This window comes from Haliotis asinina, chromosome 4, assembly GCF_037392515.1.
Source record: "Haliotis asinina isolate JCU_RB_2024 chromosome 4, JCU_Hal_asi_v2, whole genome shotgun sequence".
In the NCBI taxonomy this organism is placed as follows: Eukaryota; Metazoa; Mollusca; class Gastropoda; order Lepetellida; family Haliotidae; genus Haliotis; species Haliotis asinina.
In genome coordinates this window covers 23,941,130-23,952,258 of record NC_090283.1, presented here as the reverse complement: position 1 = coordinate 23,952,258, position 11,129 = coordinate 23,941,130, and the positions used below count along the sequence as shown (strand labels likewise).

The 11,129-nt window shown below is 42.7% G+C and overlaps 1 protein-coding gene across 1 annotated transcript; it reads left to right on the top strand.

The window, feature by feature from the left end:
• The first annotated feature begins 143 nt into the window (after nucleotides 1–143).
• Nucleotides 144–10,136, top strand: LOC137282370 (uncharacterized). The gene is made up of 4 exons (XM_067814112.1): nucleotides 144–212; nucleotides 2,974–3,043; nucleotides 5,990–6,015; nucleotides 7,425–10,136. Exons 2-4 carry the CDS (start codon nucleotides 2,985–2,987, stop codon nucleotides 9,194–9,196), a joined length of 1,857 nt encoding a protein of 618 aa, XP_067670213.1. The 5' UTR covers nucleotides 144–212; nucleotides 2,974–2,984; the 3' UTR covers nucleotides 9,197–10,136.
• The last annotated feature ends 993 nt before the right edge of the window (nucleotides 10,137–11,129 follow it).

Sequence of the window (11,129 nt, the reverse complement as noted above, 5' to 3'; positions counted from 1 at the left end):
ATAACTTATGCCAGGAAGTAATGTCGAGTTGCTTCTTACTTCAAGCTCTTGTGAACAGTTACCGATGTAAACTTTATATTGAATATGATCTTGTACTGGTCTGAAAATAGCGCTGACAGTGACGGGTTTTCCCTATCAACACCGCCGAGTACGTGTCAGTCAGTCTGTAGGAGTTTCTGCAATAACAAGCTGTCGACACGTCCAGACATCAGGTTAGTGTTCATGTACATTTTCTTCCTTTCCAGTGGTATAATCTCACAGCTTTCAACGTCATTAAAATTTGATCTTTAAACAATCGTAAACAATGCGGGATCGAGTGAGTATGGTTTTACGCCGCTTTCACCAATATTACAGTAACGCCATGGCGTGGGAAACCAGTCTTTGGTTTTACAACATTGTACCCATTGAGAGAATCGAACCCGGGTCTTCAGCTTGACGAGCGGACGCCCATTGTACAATCGAAAGAAAGTATGGTTATTATTAGACTAACACTTAGTCACTGAATATGTATATACCTTTGATAGGAACAAACCCATTTAAATTGAAAATGAGCACAAGGAGACCAGAGATTCAGAACCTGAGGAAATCTACTCTCGTATGTTTCAAGGCTTTAATAATATACTTCAGGGAGGGCTCGGCAGTAGAGAAAATAATGTGGTTTAGGGTCGGTGAGACAGACTAGGGTATGTGTGAATCCCACATCTGTTATCACCTAGGCGTGACGTCGTAATATTACTAGTCATGGGGACGTAAAATCATAATATGACAGTATCTGAAGGTCTTGTAAAGGACATGCAACAACAAAACATGTGAATAAACATCATAATACAACTTCTGTTAGCGGGAAATGACTCTGTGTGTGTGGTTTGTCAATATCTATACACTCGACGATCGAGTGTGAATCGGTGACCTTGTATTTGAAATAGCTGTAGACGTCATGCTTGAATCCCTCGTTAGCATACCCGCTACAGAACGATGAATGATTAACTACAGGTGCAACTCGCCTGGCCCCAAGGTGTGAAGAGAGAAAATAGAACATTGTTTCACATTCACGGACTAAACTTGAATCAAGTATATAATTTTAACTGAAACAAATAAACCTATTCAAATTGAAAAGGAGTCCACGGTGAGTTAGATTCCCTGAGAAAATCTAGACCTGCTTCGTTTAGGGTTTCAGCATTGCAGGGGGTGGAGTGAGGTGGGGTGGGGTGAGCTAGGCAGTAGGGCAAAAATGTGGTTCAGGGTCTGAAGATAGACTACCTGGGTATATATATTCAGGGACTGAACTTGAATCAAGTAGTCGGGAAACGACCGGTGTTGCCCAACCAGTTGTGTGTCACCCCTCGATGTGAAGAGGGAAAATAGAATATTGTTTCATGACAGTTTCATAAACAACTATTTCCGTGATCGATCATGAAACGATTTTGGATGCAGAGGTATAAGAACCATGATTCACTTATTCCCCATTGGATTTATTTCACCGTTCTCATATTAACCCAGTCGGACTGTAAGTTAATCACAAAACCGTGTTTGGGGATGTATATCTAATTTATTCGCCGGAGCATGGGTCTGAATGTTACCCAAGCTCGCTCCACTAAAGTCTTTACACCATCACGTCAGCTGAATGGTCAGTCGACCTAACTTTGGAACTGCATTTTTTTGCAAATATCTTTTTGTTAATCGTTTCAGTGTCAAAGTGTTTACGTGTACCTTCATGTTTCTCCATGGCTTAACAGGAACCTATTTTTTAACTGTCACGGTGATCGACTATGTAATAGACTACCTATGTAACTATCAATATTTTTCCTTTTTGTTTTGATCAGTTCGTTCCGGGCGTGGGTTCAATCGATATGTCTGACAGGTAACCCAATCACGTGTTTCACGTGCATGACCTCGAGTCATATTTACTAGGATGTCGTTAGTAAACCTTCAGGGAGCATCTAAAAATAAAAAAAAAAACATTGTCAGTTTGTAAGCATCAAGGTCTCGAATGCCCAGAGTGAACGAGTGCGTTCAGGTTTACGCCGCATTCAGCAGTATTCAAGCTATATGGGGCGGTCTGTATATAAGCGAGTCTGGATCACACAGTCCAGTGATCAAAAACATGAGCATCGATCTACACAACTCGTATACGATGTCATGTGTCAACCAAGTCAGCGAGCCTGACCACCACATCCCGTTAGTCGCCTCTTTCGGCAAGCATTGATTGCGAAAGCCACAATTCTAACCCGTATCTTCGTGGCCTACAAAGACCTCCCTCAGTTACAATGACTACTTCTTTACTATTGACACCTTTGATTAGCAATATTCATCGTTCATCTGTTCACTACAGCTTCTTCGGCCTGACCTGATAAACCCACAGGCGCTCGTGTCGGGGGTCATCTCAAAATTCTCATACTTTTTAAACAAATCTTCGCAATGACACGGACGCCTGTGAACAAAACAGCTTCTGCAGCTTGACGTGACAAAGTGAATTAATGCATTGCGTTACCTGCGTGACCGTGTAACTGCTGGTTGGGTCTATAATTGTGAAGGGGTGCACCTTCGTCAGTTGACTGTACGCCTGTCCGAACAGTCGAGACATGGTTACTATTTGACATGTCAGTGTAGAGCAAACGTCAGCAGTGTCCTAAGCTACAGAGAGTTGAATATTTTCGATATATGCATGTTTCGCATGGACGCAACATTAATAACATTCTCTGCTCCCCTGTTTAATGAAATTAACTAGACCTGACGTTTGTGCCATTTGACCTCCCGGGTCATGCATATGTAGAGTAGCTCAGGTCAGGCTGAACAAGCTGTATGTATCCAGTTAAGTCGCTGTAGCCCGGTGCTATTTTTAACCAGAGAATTTAGAAATCAGAATTTAGAGAGTCACGATCGGTGACAGATTCATCCAAACCAGAATAGTGATCTTGACCGGGAAGAAATCTAGACTTGTAAAGTGATATTACTCTCCTTTGATTTACACAGGAAGTGAGATCATGACGGAAGGCGGCTCGAGGACCGGAAGTCAGTTGTCAAGTCCAGATAAGCGTCAGAGGTTTGCAAAGAATGCTTTCATGTCGTCCGTATTGCCTATGAGTAACATATAAATACCTGTGATAATTTTTCGATATACAGAATCTTCTGTTATAAGCGTTTTTAAGGATCTCATCGGTGTATACTTTCACAACCAATTCAAAACTAAGTAGGCCTGTGCCCGTTCGGTGCAAAGTTCCACTTTTCGTACGTAAATCGAGGCAGCCAAGCTCGAAAATGAAAGACGCGATATGTTTTTTTCTTGATGTAGCTGTCCACAAAAATTACACGGAATTTAACCTTCAAGGCACTTTTTGTTCAGTAATTAAGGGGATGAAAACAAATTCATAAATGCTGAGTCACCGTTTCTGTGCATACCGTTAATGTTTCACAGTTTCCGAAATAAAACATTCAAAATTGCATCATATTGGAAGTATGTCGACTTACTGAATTTGAAGAATTGGAAATATGTCGACTTACTGAATTTGAACAACGAAAACATTATTCTAATATTACATAAACCATCAAAGACTGTCTGTACTCAGTAAAAGAATTGTATAAAATCACAGGGGCGTGTGACGCTAGAAACTGCCATCAAGGTATACTACCGACAAGAAATAAGGGAACTAATGAAATAATAGCGAATTTGAAACTGCTTTAAATATCCACTAAATCAATTTTACGCGTCAAGTTCAATATCTGGTGTGTCCACCATGTTGTGCAACACATTCACGGCACCTTGATGGCATGCTGTTAATCAATTTCCGGATGGTTGCCCGTGGTATTGCCCGCCATTCCTCTTGGAGAGCTGCACCAAGCTGGGCCAGGTTGGCGGGTCCTGGGTACCTGGCGTACATCCTTCGACCAAGAACGTCCCAGAAACGTTCAATTGGGGACAGGTCTGGGGACTTAGAGGGCCAGTCCAATGTCTGGATACCTTCTTGTCGGAGATAAGCGGAGACAATTCGGGTCCGATGTGGTCTGGCATTATCATCTTGGAATACAAAATTTCGGCCGATAACTCTAGCCAATGGAGCCACAACAGGACGCAATATTTGGTCAACGTATCGCTGACCAGTCATTGCTCCGTTAATTATGACCAAATCTGATCGTCTGTCATGTGTGAATTCACCCCAAACCATGACACTACCACCTCCATATCGATCATGGTCAAGAATTGCTGCTCTGGCATATCGCTCCCCGCTCCGACGCCAACAACGTTTTCTGCCATCTGTGAATCGTAGGCAAAACCTTGACTCATCAGAGAACATGGTGTAACGCCAGTGGCGCATAGCCCGTCCCTGATGCTGCCTAGCCCATGCCAATCTTTGGCGCTTATGGTGAGCTGAAAGGGTGACATCCTTAAAAGGCCGTCTTGCTTTCAGACGAGCTTGATAGAGTCGGTTTGTAACGGTTGGGGTTGAAATGCGTCTTCCAGTGAGTGTGCGGAATTCTCTATTTGATGGCAGGGGCCGATTTAAACCTATCGCATAGAGCAATAAACGTAATGAGACGATCCTGTCGTGGTGTCGTTGATTTTGGTCTACCACGCCCAGGTCTCGTTGCAACCCCACCCGTTTGACGGTACTTATCCCACAGGCGTGAAATTACACTTTTTGATTTACCCATCTGCCGGGCAACTTCACATAATGATGTCCCACCAACCCCCAACCCCCACCCCCACCACCCCTCTATCATCCCCACAACTCTCCATTTTGTTGCTTCACCGAGATACTGCCTCGTAGGCATTTCTGTCAGTAAGTGTCAATCTCTATTGCATTAGTGATTGCGACTTCTCCAGTACATTTACAGGAGTTAACTTCTGTATGCACGTGTAGCACGTGCTGGGCATGCATTATGCGAAATTCCATTGTCATTGGATGTTGCGTTTGGGAGATACGCCACGATAACGGACCCTGTCACAGTCAAAGTCATCTACATTCAATTTCTTGGTTCCCTTATTTTCTGTCGGTAGTATATGTACTGTCACTAACGGGGTCTTGGCACTATATAAAAATTAAGGGATGTAACGAGGTCACCACACCAAGTTCGTTTCAGGCGGAATCTAACCTATTAAAAGTCTGCACACATTTCAAGCCAAGAGATTTACCTACACGGTGGGACATACGGCACAAAAATCGAAGCACTACTCTTGGAGGCTAGGGTCTTCGGAATCTGGAAATCTTGTCATTGTTTAATTGTTATTCAACAGTTTTGCTTTTCTTAATAGTGAGTCGCATGCCATCGTACACCACTGGCTTAGGTCGTTGCTCATGATATCAATCACTGGTGTGTCTGGTCTAATTTACGTTACAGGCCGATGTCACATCGATAGACTATAGGGCCGGCAAATCTCGCGAGGCTCTAGCCGTACGTCAAATATGACTTTATTAGATCAAGTATACAATAATGCCTGATTGTCACATTGTTGACAGTCGTAATATATGGGCATCTGAGCGACGGTTAGATCGGAAATGTGTCATTCCTGCAAGGATTATTGGTTCCTTAATGTCAACTGACAATCACGAGGACATTCTAAAAAGTCTGAAACGTTGTTTCTCACCGGAAGTGCTAAAATCTCGCAAAGTGTCGTGACCTAATTGGGCCCTTTTGGTGCGAAACATTAGGTATGAAACGTTGTTTGTCACCGGAAGTACTATACAACGTAAGGTCTTGCAACAGTGCTGTGATTACCTTACGTGCCCTATTTCCATGGAACGTGAACACCCACGAAAATGTAAGACAAATACTTCTATTCGGATCTACAGCAAAACCAAGTTGAGAAGTGTCTGCGCTTGGGGACAAAGTTAAACGTGTGTCTGAAGAACCTCTTTTCAATGAACGGAGGTGTGCGGTCGATGGTGACCTGCTTTACATTAAATGTGCCCGTTTTCGCATTCCGAATAACAGTGCTGTTGATTTGACCTTTCTTGGATGTTTGTTTAACTTCCCATGTTTCTTTTTGCAGTTATCCCGTTGAAGTGGAGAAGTGCGGTAATATGTTGTTTTTTTCCGTTCGTAAGATAATACGTACGTTAACAAGTGAACGAGTGAGGGTGGGTTTTGTGTGACCAAGCCACAGTGACCATGCTCAAAAAGGATTTTGATTTGGACTTAGACCTTGGGACTGTACCATAGTGTTTTCATTATGGATATAAATGCAAAACTCTATTAGGTTACAGTGAGTGAATTAAGTTGTACGCCGTTTTTAGCAATATCCCAGCAATATCACGGCGGGGGACATCAGAAATGGGCATCATACATTTTACCCATGTGGGGACTCGAACTCGGTTCTTTGACGTATCAAGTTACAGGTCTCACCCAGTGGTTAAAATGTGTCTTTATCACGACGAAGGGCCTGGTTCGACTCCCAACATGAGGGATACAGTGGTGTTACCTGCAGCGGGATAGCTTGGAGATTCCTGACCCATGCTCCAGTATTTACAGGCATATATCTGGACAGCGAGTGAAGCCCATTTCTGGTGTCCCGCCTGCGCCGTGATGTGGCTGGATAATGACTAAAAGCGGCGTAAATCTACACTCATATATCTGGTACACAAACTTCCCATGGGACAACACCGATGCCACCATAAGCATGAAAACTGATCGGAATGGGTTTTATGAATATTGAAGTCTTAATGACGCTTTTTGGCATCATAAATATGATATGAAACACCCCGTATCAGTTAAGTGTCAACTAAGTGTCTGCGACAAACATAGCTACTAGTGTTGGCTTGTTTACAATTCTACGCAAAGCGGCTTGAAATATTTTTTTCTCTTTGACTCACCTGTACTTGATGGAAAATTCCTTACACCACCTGCATGGTACAGTAGTTACAGCGTCCGACCGGAGAGCGAACTGTCGCGGGTTTGATCCCCGGCCGTGCCATACCAAAATACGTCAAAATATGGTACTTGTTGTTGCCTTGCTTGCGCTCGGCATTGATACGTTAAAATATGGTACTTGTTGTTGCCTGGCACTCGGAACTGATACGTTAAAATATGGTACTTGTTGTTGCCTAGCACTCGCAATTGATACGTTAAAATATGGTACTTGTTGTTGCCTGGCACTCGGAATTGATACGTTAAAATATGGTACTTGTTTTTGCCTGGCACTCGGAATTGATACGTTAAAATATGGTACTTGTCGTTGCCTGGCTTGCGCTCGGCATTAATGATTTCAACAATGAGGCAGACTCGGAGTCAGTATAATGTGTCTGAGTGGGGTATTCATGCTTAACTGTGGCATGGTATCTCAGTGGCACTATAAAACCAGCAGAAGTCTGGGCTAGCACAAGCAGTCACACTTACACCCGCATGCACCTCGTCATGTGAGAGAAATACCCTTAAGACGTTCGACGTTAAACTCTCTGTCACCTCACGTTACATTTGTTTCCTTGTAGACGAATGTCTGAAGCACCTGCCCGACATCAAGACATATTACAAATCCGAGAAGCACGTCCTGTCAATGCACGTGGAATACTGGGTTTTGGGACAGAGCGCCAAAAAGGGAGACGAACGCAAGAAGGAACACGTCAAACATTTCACGGACACGTTTTTCAAAAACGTCTGCAGCTTGCGCAACAGCAAGGGAGGAGTTCTTGCCATACACGTACAAAATAAGAACGACAGCTATGGCCCGTGTTTGGATGATTTCGACCAGAAGGTGTCCAAAGACCTTTCCTTCATGATAGAAGATGACAGTCCTTTTGTGTATAACTACCAAAGGAGATGGTTTGTGGATGACAGTGGCGAGTATAATAAAGCTAAGTACATCGTGGTCATTGTCAAAGGCTCGTCCTCAGTTTCTACTAAAAGCTTCAACACGTTAGTGCCTTACGACGGAAGCAAGGAAAGACCCAGAGCTCGCGAACTGGCCATGTATGTGTCCGAGAATCGGAAATGTGGCTGCTGCAGTGAGAACGTGAAGACGGGTTATAAAGAAGGGGAATACGTTGATTTAATTGAGTCACGGGGGGTACAGTTTAAGAGTATGAGTGAGGAAGACCTGAAGAAAGACAGTCTTGACCATCGAGACATGGGAAGGGTGGAACAAATAGTCTACAGACTGATTGAGAAGTTGCACTTGCTGGAGTACATTACAACGTTTTCGAAACTAGTTACAGGAGGGTCGTTTTTTCTTGGTATTGAGGAAGAGAAACAGCCTACTATGGCTGTGAATTCACCACTGAAGCATGAAGGCGACGAAAGAAAATGTGGAGCTCGGCAAAAACTGGAGTTTCCTGATGCTGCATCGCTCAACATCAGAGGATTGGGCCGCCGGAGAGCCGAAGCAAGGTGGCCTGAAAGGTTTAAGACGCACGGTGATCGGAGGTCCAGTCGGGATGAACCCGTTCACCAGGAACCAAAACGGGCGTCTCGTGACGCCTACAGACATGCCAAGCGTCAAAGAAGTGAGCACGATGATAAGAATCCAGAACACTACAGGTCACGAAGCAGAACACGAGAAGATCACAAGAGTTCTAGGAATTCAAGATCTACCCCTGGAACTGCATCCCGACATTCTTTATCCTCTTCATCAAAATCTCACACTTCTTCACCTTCAGCTTCGAAAGCATCTGAAACTATACATCAACACTCATCAGCTTCATCAAGGTCTTCCGTCCCTTCATCTACAGTTTCTACAGCATGTGAACGAGACTCGAAGACGGAAGACCGTAGGAAACGTCATCATTCTATACCGCCTCTAAATATTCAAAACCAATACAGTCCCCGACTTTCTTCTCCGTCAACACCCCTGTCCGCATCTCCCAGTGGACCGTCAACCAAGGAAATCAAAACAGGACATAATATTGTAAGGGGGTTTCATTTGAAAGAGTCTGATACTAAGAGACTGATCGACATGTTAAAGGTGAAAATTTCCGAGAAAATGATGTGGCTGAAGTCTGATGGTAAGTGTTTGAGAGTGTGTGACATTAACAAAGCGATTGCTGTTGAGCTCCACTCCGTTGGGCAGTCTAAATACATCCTGGAGGTCCACGTTAAGGAACTGTTTCCTGGACTGGTTTTCTTCACAAGGGACGGGCCAGAGGCATACATGCTAGAACAAGGGATGACTGTAAGGATTGGAGTAACTGAATGGCTTGAACTGCTGAAATCTACGGCAAACTGTGATGCTTTTGGTAACCCGAATCAAGATGGTGATGGTTCGTAGTCATGTGAATCTATGTGTCCGTCTTCAATTGTAAGACTCATTATTTGAATGGACATCGGGGATTAGACTGTAAATGCTGTTCAACCTCTCTCTATACATCTGCAACCAGTTTTATGTGTAATTATTTCCGTCTGTACCCCAAACTTTGCTTGAAGTCCCTTTGTACTCCTTTTGAATCTCCCAAGGATCAATAACCTGCTTTAATTGAGATCCTGAGAGAACAAGTCTTGTCATTCCCACCATAGTATCGAATGTCAGTGTCACAGAATAGCCAATCCTGTACATCAGCCAACTCCCATTCCACTTGTTTTAAAATGCAAAATGAAAAATTTTGTGAATGCAAGTCAGTGATGATGCCATATCTTAGTGGAAACTTCATATATCAGTAGCACCTGTCACTTACATTATGACCATTTCCTTAAAGGTCACAACGTGAAATACAACTTTGCAGATTCTGATACCTTTCGGTATGCACTTACCGAAACAAATCATCTAAAATTCCAATTCAACCTATAAAATTGAAAAAACGCGATGATAAAAAAGCCCGCGAAATCGGAGTTCAAACGATTCGCTAAATTTCCCCCCGCGCAGGGCGAAAAGGTGGTTTCAACAACTGTGCTGCGCTGCGCCCATAACGCATGCGCAGTGAATAGGTTCGCGGAGCTTGAAACAGTATGCATGCCCGGAGTATGAGGTCGTGAGCAGTAGTCTAATCTTGATTGTATACACAAACAAGTAAATAATCTACTCGTTACGTAAAACAAACTTCTTGATTGTGGGAAGCAGCCTCTGTCACAGAGAAAGCTCAATGTCTGGTTTATTGCCTTCCTGTCTGCTAAAGACAATATACACAGCTTCAATCAGTGACCACATGCAGTTTGAACTTAACACCTATCAGGCTGTACGCCATGAACAAAATAAATTGATTTATGACTCGTGACATGTTTTAAGGTCTGTGGGTTGCAAACAAACTCCATCCATTTTTCTCGGATGACTTGATCTAACGGAAACTGGTGCAAACTTTTGTCAGTTTCAAGTCCTGCTTTGTACTTGGGCGAATTACAGTGTGTAAAACTGACAAAAGTTTGCACCAGTTTCCGATTTTCGATTGGATCGAACGTAGATTCAGAGAACATTTATTTACAAAACCCAACATCTGTATATACATTTTTTCATGGATAACAACTTATTCTAGTTATATGCTTTTGTTTGACAATGGCATATGAATCCATATTCATAAACGACTCATCAAGTACAATAAATGAAGTTGTTATCCATAAAGAATCTTACTTTCTTGTTACTCACCATACTTCTAAAATGCCCATCAAACAGATCATCCTTCTGTACACAAAATGAGCCTTCAGCGTACCAGCAAATGAACCAGCCAATCGGAAGCCGTCGTTACACCTGAGTCCACATCCACCTGCTATGACTGGGTTCGGTCTCCCGAGGGCTTCGTTTCGGGGAAAGTAAGCCCAAGTACAAATTATTGTATTGTATTGCACTTTTGAATCGCGATTGTACGCTTATAATTTTGTTTATTTGAATTTTTACAAGCAGCAATATATATTATGTGTCATAAGTGATAATTGTGTTTTAATTATGTTTGATGTTTTGGTTGTAAGTAACCTGTAACAAAAGTAAGAGTCTGTTGCCATAGTTATTTGCATACACAGATATGACTTTCATTCATCTGTGTAATATCTGCAATTCTTCTTTGACCTAAGTGACCATTTTTCATGCTCTTATGAATATACCATTCCATCTATAGTGTCAGATGTGAGTATAGTATTCCCAGAAATTATTGAGAATCATGTTGCGTCATGTAACTCATTACGTTTATTAACTTCTGGCGTTTTACTTACATAAACATGTTAAAACATCATCCTTTTACAGTCTCAGTCTTGTTTTAGTACTTTGTTAGACCTCCTCG

Bases quoted from the DNA above. Each gene is read 5' to 3' on its own strand.
- LOC137282370 (XM_067814112.1), top strand. From the start codon at position 2,985: ATGACGGAAGGCGGCTCGAGGACCGGAAGTCAGTTGTCAAGTCCAGAT. The intron at 3,044-5,989 runs GTTTGCAAAGAA...TTCTTTTTGCAG, and splicing joins AGTCCAGATAAGCGTCAGAG to TTATCCCGTTGAAGTGGAGA. The intron at 6,016-7,424 runs GTAATATGTTGT...GTTTCCTTGTAG, and splicing joins CGTTGAAGTGGAGAAGTGCG to ACGAATGTCTGAAGCACCTG.